The sequence below is a fragment of the Bombina bombina genome, chromosome 4, assembly GCF_027579735.1.
Source record: "Bombina bombina isolate aBomBom1 chromosome 4, aBomBom1.pri, whole genome shotgun sequence".
NCBI classification, from domain to species: Eukaryota; Metazoa; Chordata; class Amphibia; order Anura; family Bombinatoridae; genus Bombina; species Bombina bombina.
In genome coordinates, this window is record NC_069502.1 from 239,057,494 (window position 1) to 239,085,053 (window position 27,560).

Consider the following 27,560-nt stretch of genomic DNA (forward strand, 5'->3'; position numbering starts at 1 on the left):
AACCAGAAAGTTGAAGCTGCAGCAACATCAGCCAAAGAGATAGCAGGTCTAAGTAGATTACCTGAACACAAATAAGCTTTTCTCAAAAAAGATTCAATTTTCCTATCTAAAGGATCTTTAAACGAAGTGCTATCTGCCGTAGGAATAGCAGTACGTTTGGCTAGAGTAGAGATAGCCCCATCGACTTTAGGGATTTTATCCCAAAACTCCAATCTATCAGATGGCACAGGGTACAATTTCTTAAACCTTGGAGAAGGAGTAAATGAAGTACCCAGACTATCCCATTCCCTAGCAATCACATCTGAGATAGCATCAGGAACTGGAAAACTTCCGGAATTAACACATGAGGTTTATAAACCGAATTTAAACGTTTAGCAGTTTTAGTATCAAGAGGACTGGACTCCTCCATATCTAAAGCAATCAAAACTTCTTTAAGTAATGAACGAATAAACTTCATCTTAAATAAATATGAAGATTTATCAGTATCAATATCTGTAGTAGAATCTTCTGAACCGGAAAAAACCTCATCAGAAACAGATAAGTCAGAATGATGGCGGTCACCTAAAAATTCATCTGAAAAGTGAGAAGTTTTGAAAGACCTTTTACGTTTACTGGAAGGAGGAATAACAGACAGAGCCTTCTTAATAGAATTAGAAACAAATTATTTTACATTAAAAGGAACATCCTGAACAATAGATGTTGAAGGAACAACAACAGGTAAAGGATTATTACTAATGGAAACACAATCTGCATTGGAAAGTTTATCATGACAGCTTTCACAAACTACAGCTGGAGGAACAGTTACCACAAGTTTACAACATATGTACTTAACTTTGGTAGAACCAGCATCAGGCAGCGTCTGTCCATTAGAGGATTTTGATCCAGGTTCAGGAAGAGACATCTTGCAATATGTAATAGAAAAAACAACATATAAAGCAAAATTATCAAATTCCTTAAATGACAGTTTCAGGAATGGGAAAGAATGCAAAACAATAAGCTTCTAGAAACCAGAAGCAATGAAAGAGAAATGTTTAAATAATGTGAGTAAAAAAAAGGGGCCCACATTTTTTTGGCGCAAAAAAATGTCTGAATACGCATGCGTAACAGAATACAACTTCCGGTGTAATTGCGTCGCCGGAAATGACAAAAAAATATTTTGCGCCAAAAAAAAAAATACGCGCCAAAAAATGACGTAATAAAAAGAAACATTTCCTGCCCCCGCTAGCCTAACAGCATGCAGGAAAAAAGCAAAATGAAATTTTTAAAGGTAAGAAAAAATAACTAAATGCATTATCCCAATAATGAAACTGACAGTCTGAATTGAAAAGGAATACTGATTATCCTGAATCAAGGCAAATATAAGTTTATATACATATATTTAGAACTTTACATATAAAGTGCCCAACCATAGCGTAGAGTGTCACAAAAAATAAGACATACTTACCCCAGGACACTCATCTACATATAGCAGATAGCCAAACCAGTACTGAAACGAGAATCAGTAGAGGTAATGGTATATAAGAGTATATCGTCGATCTGAAAAGGGAGGTAGGAGAAGAAATCTCTACGACCGATAAGAGAACCTATGAAATAGATCCCCTAGAGGTAGACCATTGTATTCAAATAGGTAATACTCTCTTCACATCCCTCTGACTTTCACTGCACTCTGAGAGGAAAACCGGGCTTCAACCTGTTGCGAACCGCATATCAACGAAGAATCTTAAGCACAAACTTACTTCACCACCTCCACGGGAGGCAAAGTTTGTAAAACTGAATTGTGGGTGTGGTGAGGGGTGTATTTATAGGCATTTTAAGGTTTGGGAAACTTTGCCCCTCCTGGTAGGAATGTATATCCCATACGTCACTAGCTCATGGACTCTTGCTAATTACATGAAAGTAAAAGAACCAGGACCTGAAGTGAGATGGGAGGGTGCTCCTGCCCAGCACTGCAGAGCCAATCAAAGAAATGGAATTCCTTTAACTAAACTAAACAGTACGGACCCTGCTTGGTATCAATCCCCCTGTCCCTCTTGTCTCGGCTCGTTGCTTTCTACTAAATTCATAAAGCTGCAAGCAGTGTCATATCGGCACCGTACTGGGGAAGAGAGAAGGGAGAGGGACGAGAGACAGGGGCAGGAGTTTACTTGAAAGAAAGAGGCAGAATGGATTAGAACAGCCAGCAGCGCTAGAAGGAATCTGGTGGACTGGGTCATTATAACCCCATTCTTCTATCCTGGCCAGGGACACGCATAGAAAGGAAAATGGTTACCCATTTCTACAGCAGCTAAGTTACCTTCCCCTTTGTTACAGGACCTGTCTCAGCATCCACTTCTCAGGCACTACCGGATAGCCTGCAAAACAGAGCACCGCTGCTCGGATAAGGAAAATAAAACATTAAAAACATTTTAAAATAAATTTTAATATAAACAAAAATCTTGCTGCAGTAAGATGCATGGGGCCCCTAAGATGCGGGGCCCTCGGACAAGGGCCGATTTGCACGACTTGTCAGTCCGCCCCAGGGAGGTTTTTTGTAATTTTACCAGAAACTTTATACTAAAGTAGGTGAAGAAACCGTTCATAAACTGTATTTCTGGTCACAAATCCTACCTCTGTTTGCTAAGTCTGATCCAGAGATGATTAATATGCCAATCTCTGTCAATGAGATCTGTGAAGCTATCAATAAAGCTAAGTCAAATAAAGCCGCAGGACCAGACTGGCTCCCAATAGAATTTTATAAAATTCTCTCGGAAGATATTATATTTACCCTAATAAAACTTTTAAATACTTATTATACTACTAATAGTTAAATATCCAGTTATTTTATGGCAGCAAATATCACCTTAATCCCTAAGAAAGGGAAATATTTAGAAGAGCTGTCTTATAGGCTGACATCGGTTTTAAATGCGGACTAAAAAATTCTCACCTCAATCCTAGCAGACAGACTCAATAAATGTTTACATAAAATTACCCACCCAGAACAAACATGCTTCATCTAAGGCAGAAACATGTCACTTAACCTCTAAAGTGGAATTCATTATAAACCACCCAACAAAATAAAAATAAGAATAGGGAAGCTGACTCAGACACAGCCCTTCTCTCAGTAGACGCCTAGGTTTTTGATTCTATCTCTTGGGATCATTTATTTAATTCTCTCCAACAATTTGGATTCAATGGCAATTTTTAGAATTTATCTTAATAGGTCTTTAAGAACCCCTTCTCCTCCCTCTTGATTAATTCTAATCTTTCTTCTGGACTCTTTTGGTTGTGGGACCCGTCAGGGCTGTCCCCTTTCGCCCCTACTCTTCAACATCTCGATAGAATCACTAGCTATATGGTTGCGCACAGAGCTTCAAGAATTAAGATTAGGCACTAACTCAGTAAAAATTCTACTGTATGTTGACGATTTGTTAATTTTCTTGGAAAATACAAAAAAAAACTATCCCACAAATATTAGAGATGTTTCCATTTTTAGTTCCTATTTAGGATATAATAAATTTTGGAAAAAGTGAACTTCTATGGATAAGGAAATTACACGACAGCTATACAAATCCCCTAGAGGTGTAAATATTAGAGATGTTTCCATTTTTAGTTCCTATTTAGGATATAATAAATTTTGGAAAAAGTGAACTTCTATGGATAAGGAAATTACACGACAGCTATACAAATCATCCATTTAACAGAGTATATTAAATATCTCCATAAGAATCCTAAATTTTGGTATGAGCTGAATTTCCCTCAGGTGTTCCAAAAACCGATTGTAGATCTTAAAAATTGGGCTGATCTCCCCATATCCTTATCTGCTAGGGTAAACCTAATAAAGACAATCATTTTCTATCGTATATTATATTTGCTTCAAAATCTGCCTCTCTTTGTCTATAATCATCAAATAAATAAATTTTACTCTGCTTGCTCCCAATTTCTATGGAAAAATCAAAAAGCATGTATCTCTATCTCCAAATTGGTACATTTTAAACTTTATAATCTATCAACCCTAGTCAAGATTGCCTTAGATTGGCTGACAGATTTGAATAAATGTGTATCCACTGAACTAGAAAAAGCAATTTCTCCATTTTCTTTAAAGGCTATCCTCCACTGTTCTCTAAAAAATCTTCCAGTCAATATAGTCAATTTGATTACCTTTAAAAATATTATCGTTGCCTGGGAAAAGGTGTGCAAGCTTCTCGATCTAGATTTCAGATTCTCTTTTATTTCTCCCTATTCGAGGGAACCCGGAAAATATCAGTCAGAAATATTTCAACCCCTTCACAGACCAGAGATCAAAAGCTATCAAGTATTCTCTGCAACTGGCCAACTAATACCTTTAAATAATTTAATTTGAACCTTTGAAATCTCCAAAACAAATTTATTTATATATTGTTAAATTCGCCATTTTATTAACACTCAAAATTGGAAGTTGGATTTATTCTATCGCTGGTCTGAGATTGACAAACCTATCAGAAAATGTGCTGCTCGTAAATGCTCCATTTCATTATTATATAATATTTTGCTCTCAAAACAGGACCAAATACATTAAAATAAAATATTTGCTTATTGGCTACCACATTTTCCCTCACTCGATAATAAACATTGGACTAAGTTAATCCATGTTGGATGGAAAGAATCCCATATCAAACTGATTTATAATGTATACCTATCTCCTGGTAAATTAGCTAAATTCTATACTAATACTGACTTCCGATGCCTAAAATGTCATCTAGATAAAGCTGACACACTTTATCTTTTTTTGGGATTGCCCAAAAATCCACCAACTCTGGTGTAAATTACCATTTTTGGTATAAAAAGCTTTCTTCTGATCATTTTAAAATCTGTCGTTACCACATTATTTTCTTTTGTGATGCATTAACCACTAGACCTAAGAACTATCAAAGTCTCTGACTCATTTGATCCTAAAGAAATGGAAGGATGTAGCCCCTCCCAGCTTTCAAAATGTGTTACAACAATAATTTTTTGAGATCCAGAACATTAACCTTCTTATTGAAAATAACATTCAAGAGTTATTTGATAAATGGCGGCCAATAATTAAATCCCAACCACCACCTATTAAAAAGCAATTATTAAGCCCTCTACTTAATACGAAAACATTTGCCACAATATATTTCCCCTTAAATAGATACCTGCATTTACCGTGTCTTTGTAAGATACAAGGGCTCATAGCAATCAGCAGAGTGGGTGGTCGGAGAGACATTATTGTGTGTGGGGTTTTTTTTCTTCTTCTTTCCCTTTATTTCCTTTTCCTCTTGGCTTAAAAAAATACCCAATTCATGTACGACATTAAAATTTGTTGTATCTACAATGGTACAATGTATGACTTTAAATACTTGTAAGAAATGTATTTTTCTGGAATATTGAAAATTCATTGGTCACTGTTTTATGTAATTTAGCTCGATGTACACCATTATTATATATTGTATTGTTTTCTTTCTATGTAAATTGTACCCAGATTTGGATTATAAATAAATGTAAAAACAAAAAGTGAACAAGTGCGGTGGTCCCACATGAAACTCGTCTCCTGTTGCTGTCATCTCTCTTTCCTTGATTACTGTTTTTCTTGTTACTTTTTTTTTTTACTTTATGTTGTGCACAAATACATTTTGATTTTGAACGTGTATTAGACAACACAGTGGAGCCGGAAATTTTTGTGAATTGCACTGGGGTACAGGTGTTTCTTTCTTAGGATGCTGCTTGGAGCAAACAGATATAATTTATTTTATCTTTAAGATAAGCTATTTCTTTCCATAAGAGAGAAAACTGCTTAAAGTGAATGTAAAGTTTGCGGAATGAGTGCCCGTTTTTTCAATAATCATATTAAAAACAGGGGCACTTTCATTCATTAAACTTTACATTTCACTGGTTTTGTTAAAATACTTACCTTTTCTTCTTGAAAGCCGCTCCAGCGCTTCTCCAGCCCGTTGCAAGCCTCTTCATACATCAGCAATAACGATTCCGGTATCCTCCAATCACGGTATCCCCCCGGGGTAATCATTGCCTAAAGCAATGCCGTGATTGGAGAAAGGACGGGATCGTCATTTCTGACGTAGGAAGAGGCTTGCGACGGGTGGGGGAAGCGCTTGAGCAGCTTTCACGAAGAAAAGGTAAGTATTTTAACAAAAACCAGTGAAATGTAAAGTTTGATGAATGAAAGTGCCCCTGTTTTTAATAGGATTATTAAAAACTGGGCACTGGTTCATCAAAATTTACATTCACTTTAAACACTTGGCAACCTCTGAATTAACAGAAAACTTCACAATCAAAAAAGGCAAGGCATCCACAGTATTGAATCAGACATTTAAAAGAAAAAAAATCCACTACTATAAAAGGTTTGTATGCACACATTTTTCTACAACCCAGTAATCAGTAAGATTTTTAGATATTTAAAAAAAAATAAAAATAAGTATAGAAATAATGCGTTGTAGATGTAGTGTCTTCTGTTTACACTTAAGTTCCCATTTCCCTTAAAATTCTAGCTCTGTTGGAATTGCAACCAGAGCACTGGTGCAGTCTTTTAAAGTTGCTATTGATACAAAATACAGCTACTCGGTTGCTCTGATTCCCTAAATTCTTAAAATATGTTTGACCTTCATTTTGGCCAGTCCTTTCCCTCTTCAGCTGCCAGTTCTTTATTCTTTTGCTGTTAGATTTTGGAAGCCAATTGGATTCTCACCAGTCGGCCAATAATTTTACCCATTACAGGCCCAATTGGAATGGCAAAGTGTTTTACCACCACTGTATCTTAGATTTTAGATGTTGAGATTCCATAAGGGTGTAGTATCTGGTTCACCCGGTTCTAACCTCACCATCAATATTTTGGAACTCAGGATGGTTTATAATGAACTTTGGGGAAAAAACACAGTGGTCACATTCATTGATCATCCAGGAAACTCATAGCTACATCAATACGTGCAACGTCTCCAGAATCAATAATCTGAGTTAAGGCTCAGAGGACTCTTTCAGGCAATGGGAGGTCAACCCAGAAGAGTTATTATTCAGTAAAACTGTTTCTCTCCAGTTTATCTGCTGTTGAGGCCAACAAGATTCCAACCTCATGGCCTCACAGTTACATACTTATTGATATGTTTTCTAACTTTCAAGACACTTGGTTGCCATTCATTTATTTTGGCAAGTGTGTAAATTGTAATAAGGTTGTTTTGCTGTAGTAATTTTATTTCAATGTTTCACCCTAAGGTGATGATGGATACCTCTCATGCTTTGCTCTCTAAGATATCTTTGAATTATCTATACTGACATTCTGTTTTTCTTTATATCCTTTATTCAAATAAATTTGATATGGCATAAAGTCCTTCAGGGAAAAACCTTTATGGGTCAAGACACTTCATGCCCACATTTATTTTTTTGTAAGTTTTTAGCCTTCCTACAAGAGGATCTAGAACAATTTATTTGTTTCTGATTAACTTATCTTCATATGCACTACTCTGTCTATAACACTAACAAGATTTAAAAGTTACAAAAATTGGAATTTCACCAGCAGAGCAGATCTTTATTATTAGATTTCAAAATGCGACAATTAAATACTGAAGACTGTGGATAAAAATTCAAATTATCCCTAGATTTTATACATTTCATTGCTTCCTTTAGAATGATCAAACAGCACTTATTTTTTTCACTATATTTATTTAGAAATGCACATTCTTGGCAATATCAATATATAGACATGTCTTGAACTTGGTAATATACCAGAATACTTTAAACCTTATCCTCTTAAATCAGTAGGCATTGTGTCTCTTTAAGCAGTACACAGAAGCAGTGTTAAATACTACATTATTATCAGTCTCATTGTTTGTTATGACAATACAGTACTGCCTTTTTTAGTTATAAAACAGTCCATAGAACTGAAGTGCAGATACAGCTCCTTAGCTGCTCAGTCAGGATGCGGCTGCATTACTTAAGGATTCCTGATATGCTTGCAAAGCCAACTCTATGTAGCCTGGCTTCTGTGCCTCCATTTTTACAAAGATCTGCAAGAAAAAAAAAATAAGCATGTAACAAAGTCACAATCTATCACATGTGGGATTTAAAATCCAATCCACTAGGAGGAGGCAAAACACCAAACATAACAGAGCTTTTAATCCTTCCCACTTTCCAAAGATCCCTCAGTCAATTTTTTGCCTCAAGCAAAGAGTGATGGTGCTACTTTAAGTGCTGATCTTCATGGTATTTGACAGGCGTTCTCTAACCAATTTGAGACCCATTTCCTCCTCAGAAAACCTACAAATAGGTCAGAGTGGTAGATAGAAGTTCAGCCAGGCAGTGAAAATCTTCTCCAAGTGTGGAGATGTTAACAGCCTCCCAGGTGAAATGTGAGCATGCCTGACAATTTCCTGGTCTACAGTGTGCTGCTCCTTGTTATACACCTTACAGATCCTTGGCACTGTGCTTGCACTGCCTCGGATTGGCCAACATCTGAAAGCAGTCTTTTGCTGCTAAGGTGAGCACTGACAGGTAAGTACCATTCACCTTAACAGCCCACAGGCTATTAGCATAATCATGTACACATGTTTCACACAGCCTGGGTGTCACATACATCATTGAACACTACATACAGATTCAGGTATGGTTACAAACAATTTAAAAATGTATTTACTGTCTAAATTTAACGCTTTCGGCTTTAGCAGACATTGGAGCTTTGGTTCCCACCTATAGCAGGCTCTCAGATGATCAGGAGGATATTTAGCCCTGTTGGGAGATCATTTTTACTTATTGGGATAAAAGTGCTCAACAGACCTCAGGTGTTATTTTTGGCATGAAAACAGCACACCTTCACTCTCGTTCCCCTCACTTGCCCAGAAGCCATCTTGCTGACACGCAGCTATTTTTTCTCTGGATATTAGGAAAGGTGAGAACCTTTTATTTCAAGAGCTTTGCCAAATTATTGCATAAATGTAACCCTTGTTCTATTAAACTTACATTTTAAAACACATTCTCTTTTTAAAGAGACAGTGTCCAATTGTTCCAACTCCCTTCTAGGGACTTCAGGTTTACATTATGCCACTTATACATTGTTCTCCTTAGGGGATTAACCCCTTTCTGTTCCTCTTACACTGCATTTCTATGCTGCTATCTACCTGTAGATACTTGCCTATCCTTACTATAAACTATATACTAAGGAGCAAGACTTCTTTCCTTTTCTTTCCAGAAACAGTATTTTTTTTTTTTTTAACCTGGACTGGATGCTATTATTGCTATAGTCGCCAGAGGTAAAAGAGCTTTCCTGGCACAGACCTAGATAGGAGTAATTACTCTGGTTCCTTTAGCGGAACAGAATGAAGGGTTCCATTCCAACCTTCTCATTGTTCTAAAGAAAGAAGGGTCTTTCAATTTAGATCTCAAAACTCTAAATAAAAATTTGAAAATTTCAACTAAAAACAAGGAACATTCACACTAGTCATCCTTTAGTGCAGGAGGGTCAATTTATGTCTACCATTGACTTAAAAAAAATTGCAAGGTTGAGAAAAATAAATGTATTTATTTTTAAAACAGCATTATAAATATGTGGTGCTTCCCTTTGGTCTAGCAATGGCACCAAGAATCTTCACAAAGCTTCTTGGAGCTCTTTTGTTGGTAGTATTAGCTCAGGGTATTGTGTTAGCACATTACCTAGCTGAAATTCTGGTTCAGGCTACCTCTGTCCAGATGGCAAAAGACCACACAAGCAAAGTTTTTCAGTTCTTTTGTTTTCAAGATAGGAAAATCAACCTCCCAAAGAGCTCTCAAATTCCCCAAACCAGGGTTTCATTACTGGGTTTCATAATAGATTCAGTATCAATGAGACTCTCTCTCACTGAATTATGCAGACTCAAGTTGCAGAAGGTGCGTGCTCTTCTCCAACTTCTCATCCTACAGTCCCTTCAATGCATGCAAGTAGTAGTTCTCATGGTAGCGGCTTCAGATGCCATATCTTTTGCAAGATTCCATTAACGTCCTATACAACTGAAAATGTTGGAAGTGGAATGGAGATTACAATTATATGTCTCATAAGATCTCCTCAGACTCCAAGACAATGCCTAACATTGTGACATTCACAAATCTCTTGTTCTGGGGGCATCCTTTCGCCATCCAACTTGAGGAGGAATCACTACAGATACCAGCCTGTCGCATTGGGCTGCAATATGGGGTTATTAGAGAGCAAAGAGAGTTTGGTCTTCTCGGGAGACAAATACCAATCAACATTTTGGAACTTTGCATAATCTTCAGGGCTCTCCAGAGCTGGCTCGAAGACAGAAGTAATTTCTGAGGTTTCAATCTGACAATGTCATGCAGTGGCTTACATCAATCACCAAGGTAGTACTGGAAGCGTCTTAGCTGTGAAAGAGGTAGCCCGCATTCTGATTTGGGAAAACCACTATCTCCGCGCGATTTAAGTAATCCACATCCCAGGTATGGAAAACTGAGAAGCAGATTTTTTGCAAACACCTTCACCTGACAAATGGTGCCTGAATCAGGAGGTATTCAACCAGACACTGTCAAAGGGGCATGCCAAACATAGATCTCATGGACTCTCTCTTGAATCACAAGCTGCCCAGAGTACTTTTTTTTAAAGATCTCGGGATTTAAGGATTCCCTCCTTTGGTGTTAATATCCAAGATAAAAGCAGGCCTATGTATACTGATTGCTCCGGCATGGCCGTGCAGAACTTGGTATGCGGACCTAATACAAATGTCCTACAACCAGCTTTGGCGTCTTCCTCTCAGGAAGGACCTTCTCTCGCAAGGTTCCTTCTTTCATCAAGACCTCAATTTCATAATAAATTAGACTGCATTGCGATTGAAAGCCAAATTTTGTATAAAAGGGGTTTCTCTGATCAAGCGATACATTTTGATTCAAACTCGAAAACCTGTTACCAGGTGTATTTATCACAAGTTGTGGAAAACTTTTCTTTGCTGGTGTGAGACGAAGCATAATCATTGAAATTCCTTGTGTTTGTCAAATTTGACCTTTAAAGGAACCATCCTGTAAAAATCTCGGTCTTTACATCATAAAAAGATATCTAAACTTCCTGACATTCAACCATTTTGTTCATGCTCTGGTTAGTATAACCTGGTTTTGAGGGTTCTACAGACTCAATCTTTTGAACCTATGAATGGTCTTGATATTCAACTTATCATGAAAGGTTATTTTTATCTTGGCCATTTACTTAGCCAGAATATCTGAACTTTATGCCCTATCCTGTGATTCCCCTTACTTGCTTTCTCATCAGGAAAAGGCATTTTGATAACCAACTTCTTTGCTTCTAAAAGTAATATCTTGGATGACAATCAGAGAATTGTGGTTCCATCTCTGTCTTGCTCCACAAAATACTAAAGAGAGTTTGCTTCACAACTTGGGTGTGGTCCAGGCCACAAAAGAATTTTAGAAATTCTTCTTGTTATCCTTTGTTGAACAGCAGGAAGGTAAGTTCAGGAGTGTGTAGCACTATATGGCAACAGTTTTGCAACAATGTAATGCATTAGCAAGAGCACTAGATGGCAGCACTATTTCCTGTCATGTAGTGCTTCAGACGTATGCATGCTACATATCTTCAATGAATAATAACATGACAACAAAGCAAGCGAAAGCCTGCAAGCGAAAAGGGGTTTATTGTGGCATTTTATGCGCGTGTATTACAGGTTGAAAGTACACACGTGTTCGCTCAGGCACAGTTGAATATAACACATTGGGATATTGCGACTTGACTGAAAAGTTGAGCAAAACATCAACATTATATTTAAAAGTACAGTTACAATCAAATCTTTTTTCAAAAAATGGATTGCATAAAAAAAAGTTAAAAGGGCTGAAAGGTAGAGGTCTCAGGTGTTAGAAAAAAAAGGGCTGTAAAGGGCTTTAACAGAGATAAATACATATACATGTCTAAATATGTATTTGTGCGTATATATATATATATATATATATATATATATCTCAATCACGGAAGGGGACTGCACTCTCAAACTGGATTGGGTACACCTCCTATGACCTTGCAACATGCACAGACCTGGGTGCTCAATAGCACTGTCAGGCATGCTGCACTGTCCCCAGAGTCACAGGCAGTTAACCCCAGACAGGTCTGGGTGCAAGGCCCATAGGGAAAATTACAAAACAAATAAATACAACACACAGAGAAAGTCCAGCACTCACTTGCCAGCTCTTAGCTAAGATTAAAAGCAAGAAGAGTTAGTTACCGCATCTGGCCAAATGGGACAAGCCCAGGTACCACGTCAAGGTCACCCCCAAAACCTGGGTCCCTTATACAGCCATACAAAAACAAACCGTGAACAAGTCAAGGATTCACAGACTTATGTAATCACCCTAGACATATAGGGTGCGATCCGATATATATCGTAGTTTGCGGCGCAAGTGAGGGAACCCCCGCCGTCCGTAGTTTCAGCTCGCAACTCGAGCTATCCCATATACGGTGCCGTCAGATGCTAAAGTGCCGTAAGTCTGATAAACCAGCGATGTCCAGAAATCTGCGTAAGTACAAATTTCTGGAGTCGCCAGTGACTTACGGCACTTTAGAAACTGCCGGCGCCTACAAAACCTGACTAAGTTATAAAATCTCCCGTACTGTCTAACACGCCTCCCAAACATAGCCCGACACGTCTAACCCTCTATCCGCTATCCCCCCTCACTATTCTAACAATAAAAAATGTATTAACCCCTAAACCGCTGCTTCCGGACCCCGCCGCCACCTACATTAACAACCCCCTAATGTGAGCTCCTTACACCGCCGCCACCTACATTACCTACCCCCTAATGTGAGCTCCTACCCCGCCGCCAGCTACATTAACTACCCCCTGTGAGCCCCTTACACCGCCGCCAGCTACATTAACTACCCCCTAATGTGAGCTCCTACCCCGCCGCCAGCTACATTAACTACCCCCTAATGTGAGCCCCTTACACCGCCGCCAGCTATATTAAAATTATTAACCCCTAATTTAATCTCCCTACACAGCCGCCAGCTATATTAAATGTATTAACCCCTAATCTAATCCCCCCTACACCGCCGCCAGGTATATTAAATGTATTAACCCCTAATCTAATCCCCCTACACCGCCGCCAGCTATATTAAATACATTAACCCCTAATCTAATCCCCCTAAAGTAATTACCTCTATTACCAGCCCTTAAAAGGGCCTTTTGCGTGACATTGCCCCAAAGTAACAGCTCTATTGCCAGCCCTTAAAAGGGCTTTTTGCGGGGCATTTCCCCAAAGAAATCAGCTTTTTTACCAGCCCTTAAAAGGGCTTTTTGCGGGGCATTGTCACAAAGAAATTCGCTCTTTTGCATCTAATCTAAATCCCCCTACACCGCCGCCACCTATAATAAATGTATCCACTGGGTTTGAATGCCAATGTTGATTCGGCAGCTTTCATATAAATCTGTTTACACTATTACTATATATAGAGACATCATTACATACTAAATATAGCTTACATCAACAGATGTCCACATGTTGCATTTTTAATACACTTATCATCAATAACATATTATCAAAGGCACACACTAACACTGACAACCAATGAGATCAATCATTGCAATTAGTGTATAGCATTATCAAATTACTTATCTACATGATCAGAGTCAACTAAACCAAGATTACCATATTTGTTGTCAATAACAGATAGCTCTTTTGACTTAGTAGAGGCTTTACATACACAAGGACACCGGTTCGTGTCCAACCTAGAAATAGTGAAATACCTATTCATAAATGCTAGGTCAAGAAATTTTACAAAGTATTGTTTATAGTGTTACAATAGTCAGCAAATAGCGGAATTATTCCTATAAAAACGAGGGTCCTCAATTTCCAATAGTATTTTTTATTATGTTTTTTTATATATAATTTAAATTTACTCCTTTGGCTGTCATATATAGATAGCTCTTTTGGTTTAACAAATGCCTTATACACATAAGGTTATTGGTTCTAGCCTAACCTAGAAATAAACAATATCTATTCATTAATCAACTTTACAACTGTATCCCTGTAACAAAGATACGAGGCTTCTTCATAGTAATCTTTTGATAATATGATAACATTATAGGAATTCAACTATATTTTTCTAGTATGGTTTGATATAATTTCACTAATACCATCTTTTTTGTTGTCACATCCAGATAGCTCTTTTAGATCAATAAATGCCTAGCATACACAAGGTCACGGGTTCCAGCCCAACCTAGAAATGTAGATTATCGTTCACTAATTTTAATACAGACTATGTGTTAGTTTTTATCTGGATCTAATTTAGATGTAACCTAATTATGTATAAGTGGGAACTGTCATAAAATGATCATATTTTAAGGATATATATATGGGTCATACATCTATAGAAGCTTCTTCACAGGTGTCACTTATTAACTTAAATATACGTTGTCTTTGTTTTATGTATATGTTTTTTATTGAAATTATAGGATATGCACATGTTCTCTGAATGCTGCTTAACACGACACTGATATCTATTCAATTTGTATTTTTAATGCATTGTTTTAAAAAAATGTTGTTGTTAATTGTATGGAGATGACCTCCACATCAAATTCCGGGTCACTGTCAGGTATAAATAGTAACCTGTAAAACACCTTTGTATAGACTGAGAAACGCGTAGCAAATAAATATCCTGTTTTTATTCAGACCTGTTTTTTTTGCTATTTTATTATTGCTGCTTGCAGTTCTTCTATCCAGTTGGATTTTCAAACAGCACTTTCTTCTATACTGACGCTGTCAGTTTGCCTGGGATCAAGCCCGATCGTGTGAGCAGCACTTTGGAAAAACTAACACAGCCGTTTGAATTCCTCCATTGGCGATCCGGCTTTCTCCATTATTCACAGCTGTTTTCATCTACCTCTCTCTACTTATCCATAGGTCTCCCGGGTGAGACCTCCAGCGTACTGACTGCTGGTCCTGAATGTCAGCCTGCCTGCACGCACCTAGTTGATTCAAGGTGCCACTCTATTTGTGAGTAGATTCTATGCAACTTATTGTTTTACATCAATTTTATATTCATTTACACTATGTTGGCGCCCCTTGTCTTTTCCTCCTCCTATAATAAATGTATTAACCCCTAATCTAATCCCCCTATACCGCTGCCACCTATAATAAATGTATTAACCCCTAATCTAATCCCCCTACACCGCCGCCACCTATAATAAATGTATTAACCCCTAATCTAATCCCCCTACACCTCCGCCAGCTATATTAACCCTAATTATATTAGGGTTAATATAGTTATTATATTATATATATTAACTATATTAACCCTAATTATATTAGGGTTAATATAGTTAATATCGTTATTATATTATATATATATTAAGTATAATAACCCTATCTAACTCTAACATCCCTAACTAAATTCTTATTAAAATAAATCTAATTAATATTAATATTATTAATTAAAATATTCCTATTTAAATCTAAATACTTACCTATAAAAACATAATTTATGCTTACCTGATAAATTTATTTCTCTTGTAGTGTAGTCAGTCCACGGGTCATCCATTACTTATGGAATATATCTCTTCCTAACAGGAAGCTGCAAGTGGAGCTGCTATATAGCTCCTCCCCTCACATGTCATATTCAGTCATTCGACAAAAACCAGACGAGAAAGGAGAAACCATAGGGTGCAGTGGTGACTGGAGTTTAATTAAAATTTAGATCTGCCTTAAAGACAGGGCGGGCCGTGGACTGACTACACTACAAGAGAAATAAATTTATCAGGTAAGCATAAATTATGTTTTCTCTTGTTAAGTGTAGTCAGTCCACGGGTCATCCATTACTTATGGAATACCAATACCAAAGCTAAAGTACACGGATGAAGGGAGGGACAAGGCAGGAACATTAAACAGAAGGAACCACTGCCTGAAGTACCTTTCTCCCAAAAAAAGCCTCCGAAGAAGCAAAAGTGTCAAATTTGTAAAATTTTGAAAAAGTGTGAAGTGAAGACCAAGTTGCAGCCTTGCAAATCTGTTCAACAGAGGCCTCATTTTTAAAGGCCCAGGTGGAAGCCACAGCTCTAGTAGAATGAGCTGTAATCCTTTCAGGAGGCTGCTGTCCAGCAGTCTCATAGGCTAAACGTATTATGCTACGAAGCCAAAAAGAGAGAGAGGTAGCCGAAGCCTTTTGACCTCTTCTCCGACCAGAGTAAACGACAAACAGGGAAGAAGTTTGACAAAAATCTTTAGTTGCCTGCAAATAGAACTTTAGGGCACGGACTACGTCCAGATTATGCAAAAGTCGTTCCTTCTTTGAAGAAGGGTTAGGACACAGTGATGGAACAACAATCTCTTGATTGATATTCCTGTTAGTAACTACCTTAGGTAAGAACCCAGGTTTAGTACGCAGAACTACTTTGTCTGAATGAAAAATCAGATAAGGAGAATCACAATGTAAGGCAGATAACTCAGAGACTCTTCGAGCCGAGGAAATAGCCATCAAAAACAGAACCTTCCAGGATAACAGCTTGATATCAATGGAATGAAGGGGTTCAAATGGAACGCCTTGAAGAACGTTAAGAACTAAGTTTAAGCTCCACGGCGGAGCAACAGTCTTAAACACAGGCTTAATCCTAGCTAAAGCCTGACAAAAAGCCTGAACGTCTGGAACTTCCGCCAGACATTTGTGTAGAAGAATAGACAGAGAAGAAATCTGTCCCTTTAACGAACTAGCAGATAAGCCATTTTCTAAACCCTCTTGTAGAAAGGACAATATCCTAGGAATCCTAACCTTACTCCATGAGTAACTCTTGGATTCGCACCAATATAAATATTTACGCCATATCTTATGGTAAATTTTTCTGGTAACAGGCTTCCTAGCCTGTATTAAGGTATCAATAACCGACTCCTAGAAGCCACGCTTTGATAGAATCAAGCGTTCAATCTCCATGCAGTCAGCCTCAGAGAAATTAGATTTAGATGGTTGAAAGGACCCTGAATTAGAAGGTCCTGTCTCAGAGGCAGAGACCACGGTGGACAGGACGACATGTCCACTAGGTCTGCATACCAGGTCCTGCGTGGCCACGCAGGCGCTATCAGAATCACCTAAGCTCTCTCCTGTTTGATCTTGGCAATCAAACGAGGAAGCATCGGAAATGGTGGAAACACATAAGCCATGTTGAAGACCCAAGGGGCTGTCAGAGCATCTATCAGCACCGCTCCCAGGTCCCTGGACCTGGATCCGTAACAAGGAAGCTTGGCGTTCTGGCGAGACGCCATGAGATCCAGTTCTGGTTTGCCCCAACGATGAATCAGTTGAGCAAAGACCTCCGGATGAAGTTCCCACTCCCCCGGATAAAAAGTCTGGCGACTTAGAAAATCCGCCTCCCAGTTCTCCACGCCTGGGATGTAAATCGCTGACAGGTGGCAAGAGTGAGACTCTGTCCAGTGAATTATCTTTGAGACTTCCAACATCGCTAGGGAACTTCTGGTTCCCCCTTGATGGTTGATGTAAGCCACAGTCGTGATGTTGTCCGACTGAAATCTGATGAACCTCAGAGTTGCTAACTGAGGCCAAGTTAGGAGAGCATTGAATATTGCTCTTAATTCCAGAATATTTATTGGGAGGAGTTTCTCCTCCTGAGTCCATAGTCCCTGAGCCTTCAGGGAGTTCCAGACTGCGCCCCAGCCTAGAAGGCTGGCGTCTGTTGTTACAATCGTCCAATCTGGCTTGCGAAAGGTCATCCCCTTGGACAGATGTGGCCGAGAAAGCCACCATAGAAGAGAATCTCTGGTCTCTTGATCCAGATTTAGCAGGGGGGACAAATCTGAGTAATCCCCGTTCCACTGACTTAGCATGCACAATTGCAGCGGTCTGAGATGCAGGCGCGCAAATGGTACTATGTCCATTGTTGCTACCATTAAGCCGATTACTTCCATGCACTGAGCTACTGACGGGTGTGGAATGGAATGAAGGACATGGCAAGCATTTAGAAGTTTTGATAACCTGGCCTCTGTCAGGTAAATTTTCATCTCTACAGAATCTATAAGAGTCCCTAGAAAGGGAACCCTTGTAAGTGGTAATAGAGAACTCTTTTCCACGTTCACCTTCCACCCATGCGACCTCAGAAATGCCAGAACTATCTCTGTATGAGACTTGGCAGTTTGAAAACTTGACGCTTGTATCAGAATGTCGTCTAGGTACGGAGTCACCGCTATGCCTCGCGGTCTTAGTACCGCCAGAAGTGAGCCCAGAACTTTTGTAAAGATTCTTGGAGCCATAGCTAATCCGAAGGGAAGAGCTACAAACTGGTAATGCCTGTCTAGGAAAGCAAATCTTAGGTACCGATAATGATCCTTGTGAATCGGTATGTGAAGGTAGGCATCCTTTAAGTCCACTGTGGTCATGTACTGACCCTCTTGGATCATGGGAAGGATGGTTCGAATAGTTTCCATTTTGAATGATGGAACTCTTAGGAATTTGTTTAGGATTTTTAAGTCCAAGATTGGTCTGAAGGTTCCCTCTTTCTTGGGAACCACAAATAGATTTGAATAGAATCCTTGCCCGTGTTCCGTCCACGGAACTGGGTGGATCACCCCCATTAGTAAGAGGTCTTGTACACAGCGTAGAAACGCCTCTTTCTTTATTTGGTTTGCTGATAACCTTGAAAGATGAAATCTCCCTTGTGGAGGAGAAGTTTTGAAGTCCAGGAGATATCCCTGAGATATGATCTCCAACGCCCAGGGATCCTGGACATCTCTTGCCCAAGCCTGGGCGAAGAGAGAAAGTCTGCCCCCCACTAGATCCGTTTCCGGATAGGGGGCCCTCTCTTCATGCTGTCTTAGGGGCAGCAGCAGGTTTCTTGGCCTGCTTGCCCTTGTTCCAGGACTGGTTAACTTTCCAGCCCTGCCTGTAACGAGCAACAGCTCCTTCCTGTTTTGGAGCGGAGGAAGTTGATGCTGCTCCTGCATTGAAGTTAACCCTCTAATTTCTTATCCATTGGATCTGAAAAGGCACAACTATCCTCCACCGGGATAGTGGTACGCTTAGCTAAAGTAGAAACTGCTCCCTCCACCTTAGGGACCGTCTGCCATAAGTCTCGTGTGGTGGCGTCTATAGGAAACATTTTCCTAAATATGGGAGGAGGGGAAAAAGGCACACCAGGTCTATCCCACTCCTTGCTAATAATCTCTGTAAGCCTTTTAGGTATAGGAAACACGTCAGTACACACCGGTACCGCATAGTACCTATCCAACCTACATAATTTTTCTGGAATTGCAACCGTGTTACAATCATTCAGAGCCGCTAATACCTCCCCTAGCAATATGCGGAGGTTCTCAAGCTTAAATTTAAAATTAGAAATCTCTGAATCCAGTCTCCCTGGATCAGATCCGTCACCCACAGAATGAAGCTCTCCGTCTTCATGTTCTGCAAACTGTGACGCAGTATCTGACATGGCTCTCACCTCATCCGCGCGCTCTGTCCTTAACCCAGAGCTATCGCGCTTGCCTCTTAATTCTGGCAATTTAGATAATACTTCTGTCATAACAGTAGCCATGTCTTGCAAAGTGATTTGTAAGGGCCTCCCTGATGTACTTGGCGCCACAAAATCACGCACCTCCTGAGCGGGAGGCGAAGGTACTGACACGTGAGGAGAGTTAGTCGGCATAACTTCCCCCTCGTTGTCTGGTGATAATTTCTTTACATGTAAAGATTGACTTTTATTTACAGTAACATCAATGCAATTAGTACACAAATTTCTATTGGGCTCCACATTGGCCTTTAAACATAGTGAACAAACAGATTCATCTGTGTCAGACATGTTTAAACAGACTAGCAATGAGACTAGCAAGCTTGGAAATACTTTTCTAAATAAATTTACAAGCAATATAAAAACGCTACTGTGCCTTTAAGAAGCACAAAAAGCTGTCACAGTTGAAATAACAATGAACCAAAATAGTTATAGCAACCAATTTTTCACAGTAAATGTATTAAGTTAGCAAAGGATTGCACCCACCAGCAAATGGATGATTAACCCCTTAATACCCAAAAACGGATAACAATTTAATAATTAACATTTTTATCACAGTCAAAACACACTGTCACAGGTCTGCTGTGACTGATTACCTCCCTCAAAATGAATTTTGAAGACCCCTGAGCTCTCTAGAGACGATCTGGATCATGGAGAATGGAGTAGACAGATTGTGACTGAATTTTTACTGCGCAAAAAAGCGCTAAAATAGGCCCCTCCCACTCATATTACAACAGTGGGGAAGCTCAGATAACTGCAGAAAACAAAGATGGCCATGTGGTAAAAATCATGCCCCAATAAGTTTTATCACCAAGTACCTCACAAAAAATGATTAACATGCCAGTAAACGTTTTAAACATACATTTGAAAAGTTATGAAGTGTTATTAATAAGCCTGCTACCAGTCGCTTTTACTGCAGTTAAGGCTCATACATTATTTCAGTATTAACAGTATTTTCAGAGTCAATTCCATTCCTTAGAAAAATACATTCAGTGTACACACACTCATCAGCCTAATACCAGTCGCTATCACTGCATTTAAGGCTGAACTTACGTTACATTGGTATCAGCAGTATTTTCTCAGTCAATTCCATTCCTCAGAAAAATAATTTACTGCACATACCTCATTTGAAGGGGGGCCCTGCATGCTATTCCCCTTTTCTGAAGTTACCTCACTCCTCAGATGAGAACAGCCAGTGGATCTTAGTTACGTCTGCTAAGATCATAGAAAACGCAGGCAGATTCTTCTTCTAATGCTGCCTGAGAACAAACAGCACACTCCGGTGCCATTTAAAATAACAAACTTTTGATTGAAGAAATAAACTAAGTTAAAAACACCACAGACCTCTCACAGCGACCTATCTTTAGTTAGGCTGCAAGAGAATGACTGAATATGACATGTGAGGGGAGGAGCTATATAGCAGCTCTGCTTGGGTGATCCTCTTGCAGCTTCCTGTTAGGAAGAGATATATTCCATAAGTAATGGATGACCCGTGGACTGACTACACTTAACAAGAGAAATAAACCCTAAGATAGCTACAATATAATTAATAATTACATTGTAGCTATTTTAGGGTTTATATTTATTTTACAGGTAACTTGGTATTTATTTTAACTAGGTACAATAGCTATTAAATAGTTAATAACTATTTAATAGCTACCTAGTTAAAATAATTACCAATTCACCTGTAAAATAAATCCTAACCTAAGTTACAAATACACCTACACTATCAATAAATTAAATAAACTACAAATATCTAAACTAAAATACAATTAAATAAACTAAATTACAAAAAACAAACACTAAATTACAAAAAATAAAAAGATTACAAGATTTTTAAGCTAATTACACCTATTCTAAGCCCCCTAATAAAATAATAAAGCCCCCCAAAATAAAAAAAATTCCCTACCCTATTCTAAATTAAAAAAGTTAACAGCTCTATTACCTTACCAGCCCTTAAAAGGGCCGTTTACGGGGCATGCCCCAAAGAAATCAGCTCTTTTGCCTGTTAAAAAAAAAAAAACACAATACCACCTTCCAACATTACAACCCACCACCCACATACCCCTATTCTAAACCCACCCAAACCCCCCTTAAAAAAACTAACACTACCCCCCTGAAGATCTCCCTACCTCTTCTTCACCCAGCCGGGCAGAACTCTTCATCCGATCCGGGCGATGTCTTCAATCAAGCGGCAGAGAAGAAGTCTTCCATCCGGGCGATGTCTTCAATCAAGCGGCAGAGAAGAAGTTTTCCATCCGGGCGATGTCTTCAATCAAGCGGCAAAGAAGAGGTCCTCCATCGGGGTGAAGTTTTCATCCAAGCGGCATCTTCAATCTTCTTTCTTCGCTCCTCCGGCGCGGAACATCCATCCGGCACAACGACTTCCCGACGAATGAGGTTCCTTTAAATGACGTCATCCAAGATGGCGTCCGTCGAATTCCAATTGGCTGATAATATTCTATCAGCCAATCGGAATTAAGGTAGAAAAATCTGATTGGCTGATTGAATCAGCCAATCAGATTCAAGTTCAATCCGATTGGCTGATTGGTTCAGCCAATCTGATTGAACTTGAATCGGCTTTTGCGGGCGACACTGCATATCGGATCGAGGCCATACAGTCTGCTGGTCTGTTAAACCAGTTCCCCAAAACTATACAAAAAAGTCACAGCTCTGGAAAGAAAATATCCTAATAGGTGACACCATAATGAATTTTTAAAGCACTATAATACTCCAAAACCTCTAAGAGATCTAAAATATAGGCACAGCAAATAGTTTATTTTGTAATAAAATAATTGTATCTCAGTTCTCCATAGCCCTCCAAAATCAGACAATTTAAATTGCTACTGTAGATCTGTAAAAGTTCAAAATCCTAACAGCAAAACTGAATTCACAATATTACATAATTTCAACTTCAAAAAACATAAGACAAATCAAATTTTGCTGTATTTTTTTTTTTTTTCTTCTCATTTTATATGTTTATGTGAATCCCCTCTGGTACTAATAGGCCACTTTTGGACCTACATGAAATAACAAAGGCGTAAATAAGGAGGGTTATAATTTGAGAAGGCCACTTTTGGACCTTCAAACAATACAACTAGCAGATATGAACATTTATAGTATATGATAACCAACTCAAGCGTTAATGACTCTGCAAATGGCCACCTAATCTAGGGAATAAATTAGAGATGATGTCAGGCTAAAGCCAGCTAGGAAGTACCAGGGGATTGAGGAATCTGGGAGCTTATATCCTAGCGGGAACAAGACTATGATGGTGGGAGATAGAAATAAGAACTAGTTTCCAAACTTAACACTCTGGCTATAGCAATGTACAGACTTAAGCAGTGGATCTATGATAGGGACCAAACTCCCCCGTCACGGCCGCTGATAGGGAGAGATAACACCACACACAAACTAACTGCCTATAGGGACTTAGTGAACATGAGAGAGCCAGAGTTCAAGCTAAGCAATGATAGTGGCTATGTCATAATTACAGAGAGAGGTAGTATAGTTGCACTTCACTGAACAAATCCTAGGTCAGTGCATATAGTTTTAGTAAGGTACAGTAGATTAACAACTCAATTAGCATACACCCCTGGGACATAAGCATGTACAGTGATTGAGTGAAGTACACAGGTAAAAGCAGATACATAAAAAGCATTAACACCTATTCCCTAGATGGACTGGGATCAACCTCATATACAAGTATTAAAAAGTTATTTATGTGATGAAAAAGCTGAAGGGCTCTCAACGGAGACAATAAAGCTCATGTTAAAAGCATAATAGCATTTAGTTTTGTTCTAAATTACAGGGAACTCACTATACCCCTCTCATGTAACCTATGCACAACAAGTTTTCAAAGGAGTGAAATAAGAGCAAGGGTGTAAAACATTAACATTTACATACATTGAGCAGGACATAGGTAATAGACGATTATTTAGTATCCAGAAAGTTCTCCCAGCTTCGAGCAGTATTAATCACAGTCCACTCATGAGAGCTAGTCCCAGGCAGGTCTAACGCGCAAAAACTAAGTGAGGGTTGCGGCAAAGCTATATGATCATTTAAACACCTCAGCTCATATAGGATTAGTACCTTGCGCTAGAACTGAAGTTCGGAATGACCCGTGCTCTCTCAAGCGGGTGCCCTTGGCAAGGTGATCACTACAATGTTGGGTAAAGCCCTAGGCTAATAGGAAGCGGGTCTTACCGATACCTAGTGCTGACATACCATCCTTCAGTTCCGTATACCGGAAGACCATGTCCCCTTAAAGAGAATGTTCCTTTTGCCCCCAGGGTCAAAAGACTGGCAGGAGAAAAGGGTGTGCAGACGATCCAAAGGTTGGCAGAGAGTTTCCTGAATGCTGCCCCATACTGATGATCGGACACTCGATCTCGCTGTTCCTATAGATAGGCAGTAATGTGCAATGGAAGCTTTCACCGTTGTGGCCCCCGCTTCACCAGTAAGGTTGTCTCGGTAGACTGGTTGAATCTCAGGATGCTTCAGTACCTCCGCTGTCAATTTACAACTGAGGAAACTCTTGACACAACTTACTGATATCCCCAATGCCGCAGGAGAGGTAAGTCATGAAGTACGGGGTTATGACATTTCCTTCCACGCTGACTGTCCCTGCCTTAGCGATCTGCTGTTGCCTGGGAGCTTGTGGTTGCATCCCGGCCACGACCGGGATGCCAACTGGGTCTTCAATCACTGCAGGAGCCAGTTTAACAGGTGGGCTCAGATGTGGTATTGCCGGAGCCAGAGCCTGCACTTGAGGTATTGGGTTTGATAAGCTATGGCTAGGCCCTTGGTAACCGGCAGCTTCTTCCGTTAGCTCTGCAAGATCTCCTGTCATTGTGTGGCTGCGGCCGCAGCCAACTTGTCTAGCTAGCACACGGAGGTCTTCCCATTCAGTTGCCCAAGTCTGTTGTATCCTCATATGGTGATCCTGTAATAGCCTTGTCACGGCTGAGAGTATTGTTTCGGCGCCAGTCGCCATCTTTAGTCGGTATGTGCTGGTAAGGAAGGCTCTGAAATTTCCTGCTTATTAGCCTCAATAGCAGTGGTGGTTTTATATAAATTTAAGGAATGTTGGTATCAAAAAGAATTTTTTTGTTGATCAGTGTCTGTGCACTGTTTACCCGGCCTATTTTTCTACCGGGGGGGGGGGGGGGTGTTGAGATCCTCTCTGTGTATATAGAATCTATATATAAAGATAATATGACTGGAAGATCATTTTATTCACTGATAACAGGCAGATTAACAGTGATCCACACGGAACTCCCAATATTGCTACCATTCAAGGTGCTGCCCAGAGACACGCCCCCAAATTTTGCTGTATTTTGATAGTCACAAATGTTTATATCACAGCTCAACAAACCCACTGTCATGATACACTCATGAGTAATTTATACCTGGAATAGCCACTCAGCAGAGGTGGTATGGTGTCTCAGCATTGCCAGGGTTAATATGAATTGTTCTTTATTTTTTTTAACAGCTGTATTTGCTAAAGAATGCATTGATCTAAAGACCCCCCTTCCCTCCACTCCTAGTGCATGCCATCTCTTGGTACTGTGGGTTAAGGACTTGCAAGAAGTATTTAGGGGTCGTATTTTACAAAAAAAGTGCTTGACAAGACAAAAGGAGACTCAGATATAACAACGTACAGAAACATATTGGCAGAACTTGCCAGGGACAGAATGAGAAAACATCTGAACTGAATTCCCACACACCTATTGAAACTTGGTGATATGTTCAAAGTGTAGGTATTGTGCTTAGTTTATGTCCCATTTTATTTTAAAGAACTGTATTTATTGCATTTATTCTTGTTATTTTGTATGTCTTCTGTTTGGAAATAATCTAATTCTGTCTTTGGGCTCTAATATCTGAATTCACACTTTGTAGAGGTAAGGTTAAAGTCCCATTACCTAATTGTTAGTCATCTGAGTTATTGGGTTTCCAAGACACCCTTATTCAAAACTCTTGGTGGTGGCAGCATTGTTAATCTGGGGTGGTGTAGGCAGGATTTGGGGATTAATTTGGTGTCCTTTAAGGTCCTTGTAAAGGTGTAAGGGAACCCCTTCATGCTCACACTCCCCCATAGTCACAGATAGGCTTAGCCATCACACCCACAAGCCAGGGGGCACTGTAACACTATTAAAACATATCCATGTTCCTAGGTTTATAAACCCTTCGCTACTGCCTCAATATTGTAGGGCATGTCGTATATAGTCTTACTCTGCCCCAGAAGTGAGCACAGTGCCGAGTGTGGATGGGATCCATGCTGGAGCTGCTTTGCCTTCAAAACAGCATCAATTCTTCTAGGTACACTTGCACCATATGCAAATCTTTTTACAGTTTCAAAAAATGTCCCAAGTCTGAAAAATCAATCTCAAGGGAAAAACGTCCTTGTTTTAATATCTCACCTTAACTGTTTTTTCTCGTGCATTGGCATTATCTAAGACTAACAGCCCAGTGAGATCACTGTCAATGTTAAGTTGCCGAATTTTTTTTATCACCTACATACAATTACTTTATTACCACACATAGGACTATAGTCAAACTATCTTTGTAATGTATCACATTGGTTTTGCTGTATGATGTACACAGGGCATCTCTAAAATGTATTTCCTATGTGCCTGTATTTATGACTCACCTTAATAAGTTCTTTGTTATCATGAACTCCATGCGACTCTCTTGCACACTCTGTGTCTGGGTGGAGCATGTGATACAAACGAATCAAACTGCCAGCATCATCAATCCTTTAAAATAAATAAGAATTATATTTTCTGTACATCTGTCATTGTTACTGAGCAAAAAAGGTTAAAAAGGAAGACCCACCAATGTTATTTTATTATTCACCCGTTACATATAATCTCCTGTTCCCTCTGTTTAATATTCTTTGTAATACTTTTACACAACCTAACCTTCAAGGCCAAAGAAGCAGAGGGCACCTTGCTTTTGCACTATGTAAGTTAATAAAGAGAACTTGTGCAATAAAAGGGAACGTGTTTTAAAACATTTAATCCCCAACTTCTTTTTTTTTTTTTTTTAAGAGACAAGTGCAGGAAAAAGAGACAAGACCCTATTAACCAATAAAGCCATAGAAGTTGTCTTTATAAGCCAATGAGCGTTAACCTTTCCAGTGTGCAAGTCAGCCAAGCAACATTCTCTGCACTCCTATCCTAGTGAGGTGGATGTCATGTGGCTACCCTCAGACAATAACCTGATAGTTAATTACAAAGAGGTTAATGAGTAGTCACCAATGGATTCTAACTATCATATGCATCCCTGCTGAACAGTGACAGTGTGATGAAAGAAAACAATCCCTTACCAACTTACAGGAGCATGTGATCCTTCATTAGAAATAAATGTCTCATCTTTCAAACATGTAATTACAGGCTTCCTAGGCAATATGAGTGATTTTATGATGGGACATCCAATATGTCCTCCTTCTCCTACGTACCATCTAATGGGATTGGAGGCACCAAATTTGAAAAAGGGAAAGTCCCTCTTTCTAAAAAGGGGTCCCATATTACCCTAGAGTACAGTGGATAACAAGAACAAGAAATCATGAAGGAATATTATAGGGAAAGGGCAGATGTTGTTCCCCTTGCATTACATGATGGGCATGAGACCAACTCGTTTGAAAATGGAAAACTCCCTCCATTAAAGGGACATCAATAGTTTGTTGTAATAAAGGTGAACTCCTGATCCACTAGACATCATGGAAATTATTAAATGAGCAAGGGGACACTTTCATAGTCCAGATTTCCACTCTATAAACTAAATATGAAGTCATAAGACCGTGTTGTATAAAAAGATTGGGGGACCACCTCTTTTCAGTGAGCTATCTTGCACACCGCTCTTACTAGCCTGTGTTTTCCATTTTTGTGATGATCTACTTAAAATATTTACTGTACCTAATGTATTTACTGTATATGGTGTTGTGGCTCCATAGGAACACCTATCACCTAGACATCATGCACCACAAGCACATGCATAAAAGCTCTCATCGCCTTTTAAATGACTTTTTTAACATTTTAAAGGGATGTGAAACAGTCTTTTTCATTGTTGTAATAAAAAAGCACTAAA

General features: G+C 39.2%; 1 protein-coding gene across 1 annotated transcript in view; it reads right to left on the minus strand.

The window, feature by feature from the left end:
* Positions 1–7,630: 7,630 nt before the first annotated feature.
* The window catches only part of MRPS22 (mitochondrial ribosomal protein S22), a 94,704-nt gene continuing 74,774 nt past the window's right edge, over positions 7,631–27,560 (minus strand). Inside the window, exons 7-8 of the mRNA XM_053709853.1 lie at positions 26,122–26,227; positions 7,631–7,994 (exon numbers count right to left, since the gene is read on the minus strand). Coding sequence (XP_053565828.1) covers positions 7,902–7,994; positions 26,122–26,227 — 199 coding nt within the window. The 3' untranslated portion in view covers positions 7,631–7,901. The remainder of the gene's footprint in view (positions 7,995–26,121; positions 26,228–27,560) is intronic.